At 41.2% G+C, this 19,449-nt stretch overlaps 1 protein-coding gene across 1 annotated transcript in view; it reads left to right on the forward strand.

The window, feature by feature from the left end:
• LOC149322069 (TBC1 domain family member 24-like) overlaps positions 1 to 14,526 on the forward strand; it is a 28,268-nt gene extending 13,742 nt beyond the window's left edge. Inside the window, exons 4-8 of the mRNA XM_089522864.1 lie at positions 653 to 811; positions 8,700 to 8,763; positions 9,737 to 9,832; positions 11,028 to 11,292; positions 14,202 to 14,526. Coding sequence (XP_089378990.1) covers positions 653 to 811; positions 8,700 to 8,763; positions 9,737 to 9,832; positions 11,028 to 11,292; positions 14,202 to 14,347 — 730 coding nt within the window. The 3' untranslated portion in view covers positions 14,348 to 14,526. The remainder of the gene's footprint in view (positions 1 to 652; positions 812 to 8,699; positions 8,764 to 9,736; positions 9,833 to 11,027; positions 11,293 to 14,201) is intronic.
• Positions 14,527 to 19,449: the final 4,923 nt, after the last annotated feature.

The following is a 19,449-nucleotide window of genomic DNA, read 5'->3' on the forward strand; positions in this document are numbered from 1 at the left end:
ACTAAAAATTCTGAGTCTCTTTAAGAACACTAAAGGCTGGCTGGGGGGGTGGGGGGGACAAGTTTAATTGTCTCTCCTGTACTGAATTTCCTTCCCTTCCCTGTGTGTGTGCCCTCAAATCATCTGTCAACTTATGGTGGCCCTATGAATTTCATAGGGTTTTCTTAGGCATGGACAGTGGTGGCTTAGCTAGATATATCAGGGAGAATAGGTGCAAATTAGTAAGCATATAGACAAATGGTGAGGATGTGAGTTAGGATATTTTAAAGCATTTAATATTCTCATCATTGCTCCTTATTAGGTAAAACTAAAATAAAGTATGTTCCTTCAAGTCACCAGTTGATTTATGCACATTTTTGACAAGGAATATTAAGAGGCGATTTGCTATTGCTTTCCTCTGAATATTTCCTACAGGACCTGGTATTGCCTACAGCACCTGATGTCTGCAGTCAGTAATGTTTGGAAGACAACTGTTTGTCCATCCTTGAATATAACATTATCTGTAAATTATCAAAATCTGGCTGTTACTGCTTAATTGTTTTTTCAAAGAAAGAAGGGAAAAAAGTTATTGATCTATTTCTAATAGTTATGATCAATGGAGTTCTTGCAGTAAAAGACTAATCATTCTTCCCTCCTTCTCTTTGTTGTGCAGGCAATCATTCCACCTTACTGTGAATGCACACGATTTCACCTCCACCATTGTCAGTGTTCAGGAAATGCGAATTGTGTGGTCTTGGATCCCTGAAAGATTTTCTTTGTTCTCACCTAGCCTCTTATTCTCAACTTCTGAAGATGGGTACAGCTTGCGAAGGTAGGATGATGATGTCTACAGAATCATTCTCAAGCCATGTACATCTTATCAAGACCAGAAATGAATGGGCTTGTACCAATTTAAGTCAACAAACAAACTGAGCTACAATACTTAACAAGGGAATAAAAACAATGAGCTCAGTTTTAGTAGAGCTAGCCTACTCAGAGTGATCCGACTCATACAAACTATTCAGTTCCCTCCTAAATCCAAAATAAATGTAGAAACACAGCAGAACACATACAGATGTACAAAGAATCATATTGCTCTAAAACACCTTTATAGTAATCTAGACCATGTCTTGGTTTCTTGATTTTGGAAACCAGATGTGTCAGGTCCAAATAAACTAGTCATGTGGGAATAGGTCTATGCATCTCACTGGTTCACTGTCTGCCCCTTTTTAGCCCTTTAGCTCCACTCTTGTTCTAAATTATATCACTCAACAGATGCACATGCAAAGATGTGCAGGGCAATAAGATACAGGGTCTTTGGTAGGTTCATTTGGTTTTGCAATATAAATTTCAAAAATATGATAATAGGGAAAAAATTGGAGATTTTTATGATTTAGGGACCCCTGTAATATTGAGCTTTACCACAACAAGGAAAACGTCAGGACTATATTTAGGCTCAAAGAAGAGTTTAAAAAATTAAGAATAAGCTCCCATAAATATTTTGCTTTTCAGCCAAATAGGATGTCATAGGATAGTTCATTAGATCAGTTTAGAAAAGAAGATAATACTGTACTTTTTATCTAAGGTGTACAGTCCACATGATGTGTTATTAAAGGAAAAAGAGAGATGACAAGGGAAGAGGAAAATAAGCATGTTCAAGTATCAGTTCTTAAATGTAAAAAGTCTTGTAATGCACAAGAGGATGGAAATAGTACAGGGAATGATTTCTGCTTGATGATAGTTGTAGTACAAAGAAACTTGATGGAATGGCCCTTCAGTCCCATTTCTCCCTCTTTTGCAGTCTGAAGGAATGGCCACTCCTATGTAATATTTTGGTAAGGGGAGAGTTGCCAGGTCTCAGAGTGGCAGCTGAAGTCTCAGGGATCTGCTCCAGGTCTCCAAATGGGGAGGCAAATATTAGGAGTTTATCACATGGGGGAAATCCCAGGCAAAAGTGGGATTTAAAAGCTGGAAAATCCCTGAAAACGCAGGTTGATTTTTACACACATCGTTGTTAAACCGGTGTTAACCTGAACGGAAAGTAGACAAAAGTCACTCCTTTTTACTTTGGGGATTTTTCAAAAGGAGTAGCTTTTGTCTACTTTCCTTCTACTTTCTGTTTGGGTTAACACAAGTTTAACAACAATGTCATGTGAAAACCAATCCGCTTTTGGAGGTTTTTTTCCAATGTAACCCCCCATTTCTGCATGGGATTTCCCTGTGTGATAAACTCTTTAGAGTGAGCAGCACTGGAGGAAGAGAATGTTTGCTTATTGGATGTGCGAGGTGGCTTTAAAACTTAGGTACCCATCTGCACCCATTTCCTGTGGGCAGTAGGGCTCCCTGGTTTAGCTAGATAATGCTGGTGTGTCTGTTGTGCTTATGTAACTTCAGCAAATGGGGGAAAAATAACAAATAGGAGGAGAGTGGGCTAGGGAAAAGAGTTGGTGGGTGCATGCAGTTTGGCCCATTGTGGAATATTCACATCATGATGCTGAATTGCTATATTACCTGGATAGGATTTACCTGGATCCTTTTTTTACAGCCATTTCCACAATGAGCTGGCCCAGAAGCAGTTTCTGTTCCCCTATTTCGCCTGTCTTCACCATGTGACATCACAAGCACCCTCCCCTTACTCATGGTTTTTGGCCCTGAAATCCCAGAGAATGGGATACTGCTGACCTGAGAACCTTAAAGGGAAGAGCCAATGAAAGTTGGGCTCTCTGGAGAGCTGATATAGTGGCTATGCTTTCCATTTACCCTTCCACTCCAGTTGTACAGAATTGTTCTTATGCTTCCTATGCATATGACTCCTCTAAAAGGCTTCAAAGAACAGTACAAAGGCCTAACTGAAGGGAAAAGACAAAGCAGTCATTGCATACCATGTTCCAAGCTACACACTGAAGAATAAAGAGAATGTCACACACCACCCACTCCTCACTAGTAGACCCACTCCTGACTGCAGGAGTAAAGGTGCATGGGGGAAATGCCAGGAGGTATATTTGGATCAACCAAATATACCTCCTGGCATTTCCTTTTCCTCTTAGCAATGTGGTACTCTTGACACAAACCTGAGGATGAACCTCAGTTCCACTGATATGCCTTCTGTCACATAAGGGTTATTGAATGTTGTTTTTAGTGTGACTATGTGAATAATCTCACTCACACATTCCATTTTTGTTGTTCACACTATTTTTTTTATCAGAACTGCATCTATTTGCATCTCTGTGTGTTGTGTTGCTCACATGTGTCAGCATTGCGAATAAATATGGAGTCAATGATGTGAATGTATTTCAAACGCATTCAAGGCATGTTGAGTTTTATCCCGGTTTATTCCACATCTGTTTGCATTGGTTATTCACACAGCTGATAATGCAAATCTTTTAGGAAAATTTAGAAAAACCCCTGAGATGAATTATCTTGGGTTAAGTGGGAATTTTGGTAGCTCCCTCACAATTTACTTAGGTGCATTTGAAATGCATGTAAACAGCAAATATTCAACCCACATTCTACCGGGATTATTTTCACCATCTGAATAACCCCTTAAAAGTTTACAGCTATGAACTGGCTTCTTGCTCGGTGGTTGGCATACACCTACTGTATTGCAGTCACCACAGGAAGATTTCTATCTGAAAACCTTTACCACAGGCATAGCCAGTGAATAGGTATGTGTATGAAACATGAACTTTATTACTAACAGAAGTGAAATAAAAGGCTTAAGTATGCGACAACCGCTCCTTGGAAATATGCCCGATGAAAATGCGATGCCGACGTGGCCAATAGAGGTACGAAAATGAAGAGAGACACAGAGAGAGAGAGAGAGTGATGGTCTGACTGCAGCTTTGAAGGCGGCCATGTTGTCAGGGTGACCAGTGCTCCTCCTCCTCCTCCTCCTCCTCCTCCTGGACATGTCCTACATTTCAGCCTTCTGTCCAGGAGGAATGCCAAAATATCCTCCATTTTGAGCAGGACTAAGGAGCATAAATACACACACACACACACACATATGAGTGTTTTGGGCTTTTATTTGGTCATGCTCTGCATTTATTTCTTGAATATCATACATTCAGTTTTTGCAGTGAGGACCTACCTGGTCCCCTTAAACATTTCCACCTTCTGTCCAGGAGGAGGAATTCCAAAACGCTTTCCATTCAGAGCATGGCTAAGGAGCATGAATTTATCTTTCGATGAGTGTTCTGAGTTTTTGTTTTGGCCATGTCCTCCACTTTTCATTGTCCTCCTTTGCGGTGAGGACATATCTGCCCCCCCTCCCCCCGCATGTCGCTGTTAGCTGCCCTGGAATCTGTGGATTTTGGAAAGTTCTTAACACAAAAAACCTCTAACGAAACTCTTGGTGTTGTTGTCAACTGCCCTCTGGTTGATCCTGATCCATGGCGACCCTGTGGATGAGACCCTCCAAGACCCTCCAAGACCCTCTGCCCTCTGCTCTGCTCAGGCCCTGCAGATCCGTGCCAGTGGTCACTCCAAATGAGCCTAGCCTTCTGGCCTGCAGTCTTCCTCCCTTTCCACTGCCCTCTGCCTTTCCCATAATAATAATAATAATAATAATAATAATAATAATAATTTCATTTCTTACTGCCTCTCCTCAAGGCTCGAGGCGGGTGACAACATGGTTAAAACATAATCATCACATAAAATACACATATTAAGCTACATCTCCACGCAGTATTCATATTACAATACGTAGGGCAGTAGGTAAATGTAAAATTCATCTTTAAAATTCATGACTGATGGTCTTGACGAGTGAGTCGTATGGTGAGATACAAGTTCATCTGCGCTGTAGGAAAAATATTCAGTTTGAGTTCAATGACACCACTTTAACTGACATGGCTCCATTCTATAGACTCCTGGGATTTGTAGTTTTGTGAGCCACCGGCACACTTTGGCAGAGAAAGCTAAATAGCAATAGCAAGGACATTTCTATGCCACATATCAATGCACTTAAGCACTCCTTAAGCCAGTTGCCCCCAACAAGCTGGGTTGTCATTTTAGCGACCTACGAAAGGATGCAAGGCTGAATCGACCCTGAGCCCCTGGCTGATATTGAACTCACAACCTTGTGGTTTGTGAGTGAGTGGCTGCAGTACCAGCATTTAATCACTGTGCCACCAGGGCTCCTAAAGACCTTGTAAAACTACAAATCGCAGGATTCCATAGGATTGAGCCACAGCACTTAAAGTCAAAGTGAATTATTTCTACAGTGTAGGTGCAGCTACATTGCATGGCAGGGGGTTGGACTGGATGGCCCTTGTGGTCTCTTCCAACTCTATGATTCTATGATTCTATATAGAAGCTTACAATGTCAGATAAGCACATTCTTATAGGTTACTGTTTCTCATATAAACAGCTTACCCTAACTATTCCAGTCTTCCCTCACCATCAAACCAACAGTAAACAGTACCAACCCTGCACTCTCTCTTCCCTCCACACCCTAAAACAACCACACTGAAATTGCACCTCCAGTACCCACTGTTCTTCTCATATGTCACCTCCTAGTTTTAAAATGCTGTTTTTGAAACTCTCAGGCAATCACCAGCCATCTCCAACATTCTGAACACCACATTCCCCCTCCTAATTGAGTTGTTCCTTTAAAAAAACCAATTCAGCATTGCATAACATTATTCTTTATGTAATTCACATAATGGTGAGAGCCAGCTTGGTATAGTTATGGTCTGAGTATTAAATTAGGATTCCAGGAGACCAGGTTTGAATTCTCACTCTGAATAAGTCTTGCCAAGAAAATGCTAAGATGAGCCAAAAGGTGCAGCTTCTGGCCACTTCAAGGGCATGGCGTGCAGACAATGCACACTTACAACACAGCTGGAAGCTGTTCTGAGGCCACTTAAGGTGGCCTGAAGCCAACCAGAAAAGGAGTGGCAAACACTGGCAGCCTGTTCAGGACCATAGCAGTGGCTGGCTTCAGGACTGCAGCGTCCAGTCACTGTAGTCCTGGGATGATTGGGGGCCGACCAGAGGCTGCTCCAAGCCCCTGGTCTACTTTGCCCCTCAGTCATCTTGAAAACACAAAATGAACTGGATGGCCCCTGCAGTTTCTTCCAACTTTGTGATTCTATGAACTGTGTAAACGTGCTTCAAAATTCAGTTGAAGGCTATCACAAAGGTTGTATTTTTCTAATTGTATTTTTAAAATGCACATATGGGAATGGCTGAAGAAGTGTGTCCTGAAGTAGTAATGACAGACAAGTGAAAAGTTGGAGAATTCCATGGCCTTCTCTGGAGTTTATGCATTTTATCTTAGTGCAACCTCTACAAATAATTGGCTTAGTCTGGTGAGTGGGGAAACCCTGTTCTTACTAGTTCAGTTCAAAAAAAAGAAGTAGAGCTAGATAGGAGAGGAGCCACATTTGGCATGGATGAGAAAGAGATCCTTTTAACTTGAATATGGGCTTTAAGGTTTGTATCTAGGGTGACAATACTGTTGAGCAGCATCTGTAGAAGAATCATATAGCATACAGGAAGCAGTGTCCTGGCGGTGATAGTAGGGATCGGGACCACGCACCAACCACATGATGCAGAGCCCTACTACATGTGGGCGGTGCCATTATTGAGCGGCACCACCCACATGGGGGGCGTGTTGATAATGTGAGGGTGTCTGAGCACCCACACATCTCTTCCAGGAAGTGGTGTTGTAAGGGCTGCAACGCAGCTCTTACGACATTCCAAAAAGGAACTGCTCTAGGCAGCTCCTTTTTTGCTGCACAGTGGTGCCTTGCTGTTTTGTTGCTGCGGCAACACTATGCAGCAAAAAAGGGCGGTGTTTTCCCGCCCGTCTGTCTCGGACCAGAGTCAGGTCCTGCATTAGCACCTCACTGGAAACATGAACATTTTGAGACAGTTGATATGTGTTCAGTTTAGAATATAATTTATTGCACTGATGTTTAAACAGTTATTAGGATTTAAAATTGTGATTGTGTTTGCAATATTCATTTATTGCTTCAAAGAACCCAGAAGGTGCTACATTATCATCTATCCATTCTGCTGTTGCAAAGGGATGTGTCTCCTTCATAGTTGTGTCTCCTTTTGTCTCCTTAATTTTCAAAATAACAGAAAGGATTTCTTGAAGTTTATGTGCATTGGAGTACTGTTGCTACTACAAGTCCAGTAACAACAAATTGTAACAGAGTCAAGAAAATGGCAGAAGCATGAAAGCTCTCCAAAACATCCCAGAAGATGCATAGTAGAACTAGACCCACAGGGCTTTAATGCTATGAATAGTCAGGAGCATCTAATATTTAAGAGACATCCCCATCCAGACAAGTACTTTCACAGTCACAATTAAGCTGTCTGATTGTAGACCTAGGAATCGATCTTTGTCAGGATTTTGCACATGCCACCTGCTTCACTGAGCAAAAATTATGGCTTCTGCTTTGCCAGTTTGTACAAATCCCTGAATGATACTGGAAAAGACTAAGGGAGTGTTTTTGCTTTTGCTTCTTTATGGGTTTGCATTGATAGCCTGTTTAACATACCAATGTTATGCATGGACAAGTTGTCAGTGGTTGCTACAGGCTGCTATTGCTCCAATACAATGCAAGGTCACCCAAGGTGGAAAATGAACTTTATTGCTAATGGGAGTCTGCATTGCATCTCCTGCTTTCACCAGAGACAAGACTTAATTAAATTCAATAATTTGACCTTGAAAATATTTCCCAAATGAAAGCAGTCAAGAGAATTCAATGCATCATGAATCCCTCAAGGATAGTGTGGCAAGGAGCCTGGGAGCCTACAAAATCCAATGTCTTCCACTGGACTAGATATGAATAAGAGGTGTTGATGTAACCACTAGACCACAAGAACCTGGAGGTATAGACATAAGGAAAAACTAAAACCACCTTACTCATTGAGGTTGACATGGTTATGAGAGCTGTGAAAGGGACATTGCAGAGGTTTCAAAGAAATGTGGTCAACTTTTCCCATGGCAGTGTGGCAGTGAACCAACTCTGAATTCTAGTCTAAATTCAGAAGGAATTATCGAAGATACTGATCCTGTTTGGGGGCTGGTGTTTGACATCTTTTATATAACTCCTTTAGAGTTTGGACTAAAACCTGGAGCAGATTCTCCACCCATTACAATAAAAACTACCACTCATCTACACCCATGTTAGAAATATTCTGTACTGTCAATACGTCAATGCCCTGCAACAGACACCATTACAAGGAAGCCATGAGGAGCTTAGAGTTTCCTTTGAGCACATTCAGGGGACTTCAAACAGACAGTTTACATATTAGATTACATGTGGGCAACTTGCCAATACTGTTCGTCAATCTCCTCTCCCTCTCCATGGTCTATGTTGGTTAAAGCTGGTGGAAGCTGCAGTCTAACATCATCTGGAGAGCTACAAGTTATTCACTTCTGATTTAGATAAAAAGGGAGCTTCTCTGTTCCCTCTCTGTAATCTTCTCAGGCCAAAAAGACAATGTGAAAGCATGCAGTGGATTCTGGGTAATAAGAAGACTGTATTTCAGAGAATGTGGGGTAAACTCTTCTGTTTGCATCTTGATGCTTTCCTTGCCCCAGGCTTAGTACAGTAGAAGTGCACTAAATTAGAATGTATTTTGCTGATAGGTCACAGTCCATTCCACAAATCTACCAGACATCTCAGTGCTATTTTAGGATTGCCTTTCCTGTCATTTGCATCAAATACAGTTCACTCCAGTTTCCTCTTTGTTTCCAACAGGTTTTATTCCTGCTGTGAAGGCTACGAACCAACTGTATTACTGATAAAAACCACCCTGGGGGAAGTAAGTGTTGTCTGATCATACACAAGAACTGTGGAGGGTTTTCATCCCCTATGGGAATGACAACATAGAACTATCTTTTAATTTGAATCCATTAGTTTGGTTTAGGTCCTAGTTTCTAGATAGAGCAGCAGAAAATGAACTTGTTCCATCTTTCATGTAACAGCCCTCCTAGTTGAAGAGCCATCACATGGAAAATATAACTGAAAATTTCAGACACTATATGCAGGGTTGTGTCCACTCTGTACCGAAAATTAATCTCGACTTTATGTGTAAAGTATGCACACTGATGAAAATACCAACATGTAGTAATTAATGATTATGGTAAAAAATATGTATTTATGTACCTATGCAACTCAGATGTCCATATGCTGCTGACTGCCAAAATCAGGACTAAACATAAAAGCATTAGGATGATGGTGGAAAATGGAGGCAAAGGTTGGAATGATTAATTAAATGATAATAGCACATTTTACTACATTGCATAGCCCCACTCATCATGATTGGACTGTGTCAGATGTGTCAGACGCTTAAGGAAACAAGCTTTTGTTATCACACATTTTCCCAATTTTCTTAGCTTTGCCTGATACCTAGGAGTTTATCAGACAAGGGAAATTGGAAGTATAATCCAATGGCAATCTGAATGCAATCATGGGGTTTAATGTTATTGCGTGATAGACTACCACACACAATTTCGGGCAATGAGAAGTCAGTCCGAACGCAATCATGGGGTTTCACATTATTGCGTGAGAGGTGATCACACGCAATTTTGGGCCAAGCTATTTTCGGGCAATGGGAAGTCAGTTCGAACGCAATTCGAATTCACAGAAATTCACTGAACTAGCGAATTCACATGAATGCTTTCTGGTCCCACTTTCTTTCATTCAAAATTAAGAGAAATTCCTCCCATGTGATAAACTCCCTAGTAACCATACATTATGAAATTTTTATCATTTCTTGTCTCTCCCTCATACAGGTGTGTGGGGCATTTCTCTCCTCTGACTGGAATGAAAGGAAGAAAAATGGGGGAGCATCAAGTTTCTTTGGCACAGGAGAATGCTTTGTTTTCACTGTAAGTCTAACATTAATTCCCACTGTGAAGAATTAGTTGATAAGTATCTATATTTAATCCTTCTATTCACCTGCTGTGACCATCCACATTAATACCATAAGAAGTAAGTCCTGGAATGTATTTTAGTTAATGATGGGTCCTCAATGCTCACACCAGAATATGGCTGTGTCCCTAGATGACTATATTGGTTATCTTTAATTAGTTACTTTCTGTTAATAAAGATTATCACCAAACCAATTAATTCAGCATACTATATAGCTTATATAAGAGACAGAGCTTTCTGCATGCATAGAAATTGCTTGACCAATTCCACTAAGTAGTGTGTTAGCGGCTTCTATTAAATCCTATGAAGACTGGATTTTCTATTCCACTATCATCACATATGAAACACAGAGTCCTGTGAGTTCATATCAAGTCCTATATAACATGCCCAGGCTACACAAAGGACTGGATTTTCCCATAAAAGTTTGCTCAGGCTTTGAAATGTATAAAGACAGGCCATCTTCTCAGGCTCATCACCCTCAAGTGTATGTTTGGTGGGGATCAGCAAGAGGATTTCCTCAGTGGTCTTTCCTAGGTTCTGGAGCTCCAGTGAAGGGAGGCTAGACTGGCATCCTCTCTACTGTTCTTCCACCTGCAGGCAATTTTTAAAATGGAGGCAAGCTTTTGGCTATTTTGTGGTTGCTAATGACATGGCTTGCTGCCCTTTGGATCCCGTACTTTTCTTAGGGGTGTTTTTAAATGGTGTTTTTCAATTCTTTGAAACAGGGCTTTTAATTTAATTCTTTTTTAATTGCTGACCTTGCATTTTTCTTTTATTTAATATCATTATGAGCAGGGACGTAGCTAGGATTTTAGGAAGGGGGGGTCCAGACTAAGGGTCACCATTATAATGGGACTTGGGTGCAGCGGCGCAGTGGCACACACCATTCATTTTTCTAATGGAAGGGGGGGGTCCGGACCCCAAGAACCCCCCCTTGGCTACGTCCCTGTTATGAGCCACCTTGGGTCCTGTCATTGCAAGAAAGGTGAGATAGCAAATCCAAAATAAACAGAGAAAAATGAATTAAGGTCTCCAGCAGCTCAGTCAAAACCATTTCTGTCTAGAAGTGACCTGTTCATGTGCTGTCCTGACATAGCAAATGGAAGGAACAAAGTTACGATATACCTAACTTCTACCATCTTTGTTTGAAAGGTACATCCTGAAATAGAGCGATATGAGTGGGTATTCATCAAGAAGCCAGAACAAGCAAAAGCCTTGCCTCGCTCCCCACGCCAACGTTCTCCATCTCCCTTTTCTCCAGAGGGGCGCTCAACATCCAGCCCCAACCACCTCACTGTGCCAAAGTTAGACATGATTAAAAACCGTCTCTCTCCATTCCTGGCAATTAGACACTTCAAGTTACCTTCCAAAACAGCCTCTATGTTTATGTCTGGAACTCAGGAAGGAATTATCATAGGTAATTATGCTACTATAATATTATACCTGCCACAGAACGTCTAGTGCAGCAAATACTTCTGGCATCCCAGGTCCAGGTCTATGCAGCGTTCCTGAAGTGCTGATATGAATAACTTCTCACTTGGCTTCACTGTCAACAACAAGCAGGAAAGTCTGTTTTGTAATTTAGAGCATTCTGGTGTTTCTCTGAGCAAAGCAACTATAAATTACTAGGCCACTTACTTTGAGAAATGGAGAGATATTTTTTTAATATAGGTACTTTCAAGAAGTATAACTATAATGCAGGGACGTAGCCAAGGGGGGTGATCTTGGGGACCGGACCCCCCCTTCCATTAGAAAAATGAATGGTGTGTGCTGCTGCGCCACCGCACCCAAGCCCCATTATAATGGTGGCACTTAGTCTGGGAACCCCCCCCCCCCTTTCTTAAAATCCTGGCTATGTCCCTGTATAATGGCAGCTAGTCACATTAGGAAGCCTCAGCACTGTAACTTTTTTGCTTGTTAAAAATAGTTTCCCAAACAGATGATCCTACTGTTCATTTCTGAAGTCTTGCCATGGGCTGCCGTCGGCTTGCCATAGACTGTCTTGCCGTGGGACTTTCATAATAAGATGCTCACTGAAGTGACTACCCTGTATTCTAGATGAGTGGGCATAAACACACTCATGCAGAGTTTCCTATTCCTCAGCCAGGCAGGAGCATGAGACTACAGAAACAGATACTGGTCCTTTAGGAGCTTAAACTGGCTCCCAGCAGCAGCAAAGCTCAATGGAAGACTAGGCAGTGCCAACCTTGTTTTGGCCTTAGCTGTAGACCTTTACTGGGAAAGCAACTCTTTTTGTGGAGAAGTGCTTCACCTAGGCACTCCTGCAGTAGGTTGCCATAGGCTCTGTCCTCTCCTGTTTGATTTGATTAAAAAGAGTTTAGGAAAAATCTGTGCTACAGCCTGCATTGCTTGGGCTCCAAACCAGGCTACTCTCTGCTTTTGTTTCCTCAGTATCTTCCTCAACTCTTTCCAGCTGTCTTCTTCCTGCTTCTGTCCTCAGTTTTACTGCCTTTTCCCTTCTCATTGTGCTAGGTTGCCATAATTGTCCACTATTACCAGGGACAAAATGTAGGACAAATTCGAGACCAAACCGTAGGACAGCTGCAGGACAAAACTCAGCCCAAAATGTAGGACATTTAAGGCCCTCCATTTTTCTTAAATGTCCTACATTTTGGGCTGAATTTTGTCCTGCAGTTGTCCTACAGTTTGGTCTGGAATTTGTTCCACATTTTGTCCCTGGTAATAGTGGACAATTATGGCAATATATATTGTATGTGGGGAACACAGCTGTCTTCCTTCTACCTTCATTTGCTCCTTGATCCTTCTCATCTCTCTTCACAGTCCAAGGTGCATGCATGCACTGTTCTCAGGAATTTTTATTTTATTTGTTTAATCTACTAATCTCAGGATTCATCCATGCACACACATCCTCCTGTTCCTTGGTAAGGCTGTTGTTATGCTTACCAAGATATCAACCACCTGGGCTCAGCAGGGAAGTGATAGTCAACTAAATACACAGAGGTGTTTACTTTTGTAAATTAAAATAAACAGAGAAAGCCCTAAGGGAGCTCAGCAAAGACTGAGCACACTCAGTGTTCTCTAGGTGCAATAGAATATTACTAGATGTCTACTGGAAAATAAAAACATTAAACCAAGATGTGGATGGGCCTGCTTGAGCCCCTAACAGTTTTTAGCATTCTGGTAGAAGGCAGGGATAGCCAGCAAGCCATCTGGAATCCGTACTGTAGGGGTTGGAAATGTGCACCCCTCCACATGTGCTGGCCGACAACTTCCATCGTCCTTCATTACTGGCTAGGGCTTATCCTACATCTCCCTTGGGAGAAGAAATGACAACATTTGCTGAAGGTCCTATTTGAAGAAGCCCTTCACTGACATCAGGCACCGATTTATGTATAGTAACATGAAGAAATCCGATCAGATACCTCACTAGTGATGATAGAATACTTGCATTCAACAATATACTTACTGATTATGTTGTGTGCTTGCATGATATGTATAGCTTACACACAGATCTAAAAGCTTAGACACTGATTAGTGTGGCCATAGATCTAAACTGGAATCTTTGTGATCTTATATAATGTAGTGGAATTGTGGTACTGGTAAGATCTGTAACTGGATACAGGACCACAGAATGCTGATGGAAGCCACTAGGAGGCAACAGTAGATGGCCATATTAGCACAGAAAATATACAGTACTTTTGCATATGTGTTATGTGCACATGTAGAGCTTCCAAGTTAAAACACCTACATCTTGCAAACCATGCTGAAACTGAGGTCAGGTTTAATCTGCACAAGGGTAAGATTAATTCTTTTTTGTTTTCACCATTTCAGTTATTCCAAGGACACCATCTGTATGATTATTATTTTGTACAAGCTGTTAGGTTTCTCACCAAGCAACCATTTAGGTCCTTCACTAGAGAGAAGAGATACTTGGATGATAATTCTGCAAAATTTTGAAACTAAGCCAACAACAACAACAACAACAAATCTATATTTCTTTTCTTTCTTTCTTTCTTTCTTTCTTTCTTTTGGTGTGTGTGTGTGTGTGTGTTCCTTGCACATGTTATCCATGTGTAACCAGAGTCAGAAACTGCTTTACATACCTCCATTGGGAAAAAGGTTAATTCCTGTATTTGGATAGTACCTTGAATTATGTTCCCTAGCACAGGCCCCAAAATCCAATTCCCACATAGCGTAGACCTATTGAATCAATGGGAGTTTAGTAGGCCAGCATTTATGTGATTCATTGATTCAATAAAAGTTCTATAGCTGGGACTAACAATTAGATTTAGATTGTAGAAAGCAAAACTCTTCCAAAAATCTGTGCTCTTTATTCCCCTGCAGGTGGTGGAGGAGGCCAGGCCTTATTCATTGATGCTAATTTGTATCATGGAAGAACTGAACACTGCGAAACATTTGACAACCCTCCCCTTTGCCAAGAAAATTTTCAGATTCAGCTCCTAGAAGTCTGGGGCTTTCAAAACTCTTGATCATCCCTGCTCCTGTTTTGGCTGATATTGCACCCTACAACATTGCTGGTAGTGAAACAAGACATTGGATGATGACTGTCAGTTGGCGGTGTCAGGAATCAGGAACAGATCTTTTATGTATTTGGATAGGATTGTCCATTAATACTATCCTTTGTAGCAAGAATCTTTGGAAGGAATAATAATAGCTATCTGATGTTGTGATTTGCATTTGTCCCTCAAAACCATTCAACCCGGAGGTCTGAAAGGTTTAATTTTCAAAGAAGATACAGAATTGCCATGGGGCACTGCTCAGCTCAATTAAACAAATCCATTATCAGTGTGGAGGAAATCTCAAAGGACTCTTTCTGTATTTGATTAGTATAAATAGATACAGTCACTATGCTTTCTGTCAAAACATTTATACTATAAAAGAGGAGAGAAATGAATGTATTTATAAATCAGGGGAACAATAAATTTCACAATAATGCATTTGATAGACTTTATTTTTTGACATGTATTGATGTATTTGCTCTTAGGTATATTTTTACTTTTTGAGATGCATATCATTTCTTTTCATTTTGGTGCAACAAATAATATCAAATAGAAAGACATTAGATGCCAGATACTTTTTTCCCCACAGGAGAAAACCTGTGTGGGTTTTACCTGATACCATATGCATTGCTGACAATCCCCTCAGTTTCCATTTTTGTTATATACAGCACAGATTTTAAAAGAAAGGTGAAGAAGGGAAGGGTGAATCTGTCAAACTTGTTTCGAGGTAGTATTGCCACATTTCCACTGTTAAATTTGTTCTCTCCTATTTCATCATCTGTTTCCAAAGGGTTTCTTGTTAAGTGACATGAAATTTCATGCATATTTTTGTGCCCATTTCTTCAAATGATAGTGAGCTAAACCCAGTGCCAGCATAGTTTAACGGCTTGAGATCAAGGTTCAATTCCCTGTTTGGTCATGGAAACCTGCTGGGAGTCCTTGGGTGAGTCGTAGGACTCTATCACATGGGAAGCATGTGTCATGAAAACGTGATTGAAATGTGGTAATAAAGCGATCGGGGGGGAAATTATCACACCCCCGCATGCTTCTCCCATTCATGTCCCATGCATAAACTGTAATGGATGTGTCATTGGGTAATAACAGAAATTCCCATTATTACCCAAAGACGCATCTATTACAGATTACTCATGGGACACGAACAGGAGAAGCACATGGGGGTGTGATAATCTTCCCCCTGATCGCACTATTACCACATTTTAATCACATTTTCATAGTGCTTGCCTCCTTTGTGTGATAGCATCCATACACTCTCAGCCCCAGAAAACACCATTATAGGGCCACCTTAGGACTGCCATAAGTCAGAAACAACCTGAAGGTATACAACAACAACAAATTCAGTATTAGTCTTACCTATGGTAGACCAACTGAAATATATAGAGTCAGTTAGTTGTTATTAAAGTCAAATTGATTTTGAGTTTACTCTGGGTAGAAAAATATTGGCTTTTGCTCACACTTTTTTGTATGCAGTTTCCCAAGTGTTCACATGTTTATACACTTTTTAAAGCGTGCATTTTCTTTTAATAGACTACAGTGATTTTATGTGCATTCTTTTTTAACATGAACATTTTTGTGCATACTGTTTTTCATATATGTACTGTTATATGTATTTTTGAACTGACAAACTTCACCACAGTGTTTGGGAGAGTGGAGATTTTGGAATACAACTGTATTCCAATTCAGGAAATATGAATAAGGTAACTTTGAATCAACTTAAAATGACCCTAAGGAAATTCTTCCCAGCCCAGTTTTAAGAATAATAATTAAAATAGGACTCTACAAATCCAAATGCATTTTATGTTTTGTACATAAACATACTTTATTACTTTATTCTTCATACCTGATTAATTTTGTTTCTTTGTTCATTTTGTTTTGTTTTGTCACCTTGCAAATCATGCAGCATTTTCATCTCAAATGAATTTATTTCTTGTATATATAAACTTTACTATAGTAGTAAAACATTTACAGTCTTTACATTCCTTTAGCCACACAAGTGTATGATGCTATAGGCCATCTTAAAAAATCATCAGATGCTATGGGAAAGGGCTTCTGTTTGTCTAAAATGCAATTATGCAGGTGGCTTTGAAGTGCAACTGCTTTTGCCAACAGAGGAAATTGTTACAGAGCTTTCAATGTAGGCAGTCATTTTGGTACGTTAAAAAAGGTGCCACTGAATAAAATGAATCTATAAAATTCTGTTCCCTTTACCAGGACTTGCTCTGTACACCTATGTAGCTCTGCACCTGGGCTACAGACCCAAGAACAGAAGCAGGCAGCCTATTCCCATGGTCAAAATAAAATTGCAGAAAGCCTTGGAGCTAGGGATGCCATTCATCAGGACCTCCAAACCGGGACAAATGTAGGACAAAATGTTCAAATGTAGGACACATTTTTTTTGTGTCCTACATTTGAATAGGAGCCTCCGAGGCTTTCCCTCTGGGCCTGGGCCCCGCCCTCGGCGGGGGCGGAGCCCAGGCGGGGAGGGACTCATCCCCTTCAGGGAGGCTTTCCCTATGGGCCTGGGCCCCGCCCTCAGTGGGGGCGGAGCCCAGGCGGAGAGGGAGAGGCGGAGAGAACACCATGGACAGCCAAGAAGACAAATAAATGGATTTTAGAACAGATCAAGCACAAACTTTCCCTGGAAGCCATGATGACAAAACTGAGACTGTTGTACTTTGTCCACATCATGAAAAGACAGGAGACATTAGAAAAGACAGTGATGCTGGGGAAGGCAGAGGGCAGTAGAAGGAAAGGAAGAACACATGTCAGATAGTTAGACTTGATCATGGAGAACATGGGCCTGAGCCTCAAGGCGTGAGAAGGGTAGTTGAGGACAGGGGATCTTTTAGAGGTCTCGTCCACGTGGCTTCTATGAGCCAAGGTCAACTCAAGGGCAGTTAATAGCAAATGCTATTTTAGTTACTTTCATGCTACCCAAAGTGATAGCTCATGGACCAATGCCGGTCTGTGAACTGGTTGATCTGTGGCATGTTTCCACAAAAGAAAAACTGTAGCCAGTGGAGACACATATGGTATTGGTCCATGGCACCTTGGGCAGAAAAAATGCTGGTCCCCACATTAGCTTGAGAAACACTGCTCTAGTGTCTCTTAGAACAAACAAATGCCTAAATACTCTTAGATATACCCTGCAGGTTTTTTTCAGAATCTGCTATTTACATGGATCATCCCAATGCACACATATATATGTAGACATAACATGGATGACTTAAGGTGTTTACAAGGAAAAACATTGTGTTTACTGATTATGCACTTATTTGCCCCCTCCCCAACCAGAGCAGAAGCATTCAAAAGAAACAAGGATAGTTCTGGAAAAGTCAATGGGAACAAGGTTCCAAAGATATTTAGTTCGTGTGCCTAGGGAGTGCTGGGCTGCAGCAGCACATGCTCTGGGGGACAGGTGAACTACATCAAAGCGTTTGACTAGCTGCAGAACTGGCATTATCTAACCCATTTATTGTATGCCCCAAAGTGCAGGTCAGAAAAGACCAGAAGAGATTAACCTCTGCTTTCCTTCTGACTGGGTGGGTCTACATTCCCTTGGCTTTATTTTGCAGATCTATAAAGAGGGGATTGTACTAAATTATTCTAGTTTAAATCTAACAGAATTATACAACACAGTGACTTATCCTAGTCCCTTTCTTCCACTGCCTCATCTCAGATGCCAATAAGCACATAAGAGGAGACCAGCTATATCAGAATAAAGCCTGCATTGTTTTCCAATTTTTTTCTTCTAACATTTTCATGCCACTGCTGCCTGAAGTAACTGCTTTATGCTACCTAATGCAGGGATGGGCAAATGTGGAAGACTAGGAGGCTGCACCCCACCCCCACCAAACCTTCTCCCAGAAAAATAAAACATTTTTGCCCCAGATGCCCTCTTGAAGGCATGTTTGGGTCACTTGGGGGGGGGGGGGGTTGTTGTTGTTGAAAGCTTAAGGGTTATGCTCAAAGGGTGTGGAATGCATGCAGGATCAAATCTCGCACCCTAACTGTTGCACAGAGTTTTCAAACCATTATTAACACCCCTTAGAATATGATCTAAACCAGAGCATAAATGTGACAAGTTATAGCACTGCCACCTTGATTTAAGTTTGCATGAATGGCGCCCAGTCAGATTGGATGCATTAGAACGAGCTCCAAATTTGGGGGCAGTTTTTGGGCAAAAGGTTCTCTGAAGCAGGAACTACCCTGAGTGGGTCTCCTCCCTTGCCAGTGTACCCAGATCCCATTTGCTTCCTGTTCCTCTCAGTGAAATCCACACTAATGCCTAGAAAGAGAGAAAAGACATGTGCAAGTGGTTGTCTTACTAAAAGCCCTGAAATGGCAGTTTAATGGCCAGCAACAGTCAAGTGTTCTGGTTTCAGCAGTACCTCCTCCATCCTTCCTGGCTAGGATATAGACTGTAGCTGGTGCCCAGCAATGTCAGCCCAGATGCCATTCCCCAGCTTCCCTTTCTAGAGCTAGAACTAGTCCTAAATAGAAGGTATTGTAGCCTGTGAATCACTCTGACCCATTTTCTTTTTAAATATATTAAACACTAAGAAGCAGTGCAAACAGTCATATGCACTGATGTTCAGGATGATTAGACACTGAGCTTTGATTCAAAATTCCCTACATGATTGTTGACTGCCATACTGCACATTTCTATCACATTGTAAAACTAACAACACACAGTGTCAAATGATACAAGACAGTGTCTGTCTGGAGGAGAATGTTAACAATGGTCATTAGAAACTAGATTTTGCTTTCTTGATTTCTCTGAGTGTGTAAAATAACAACGTTGGACTGATGTGAAAGTATCTCTAGCTCCTTCCTAAAAGAACAGCCCTAATAATCATAGAGGATGGAAAATACTCAACGTCCTACATCAAATGCAAAGCGTGTACCCAGTATCCCATGAAAACCTATATTCTGGTGACAATTATAACTGCCTGTTAACCTAAGCTGCCACCAGGTGTTGTCTGGTTTTTGGTTATTAAAGGTAGGCATCAGTTTCTGACAAACAGTGGATGAAAATAACAGTATTTAACTCA

The sequence above is a fragment of the Sceloporus occidentalis genome, unplaced genomic scaffold (assembly GCF_023333645.1).
Source record: "Sceloporus occidentalis isolate IW3139 unplaced genomic scaffold, rSceOcc1.0.p SCAF_1, whole genome shotgun sequence".
In the NCBI taxonomy this organism is placed as follows: domain Eukaryota; kingdom Metazoa; phylum Chordata; class Lepidosauria; order Squamata; family Phrynosomatidae; genus Sceloporus; species Sceloporus occidentalis.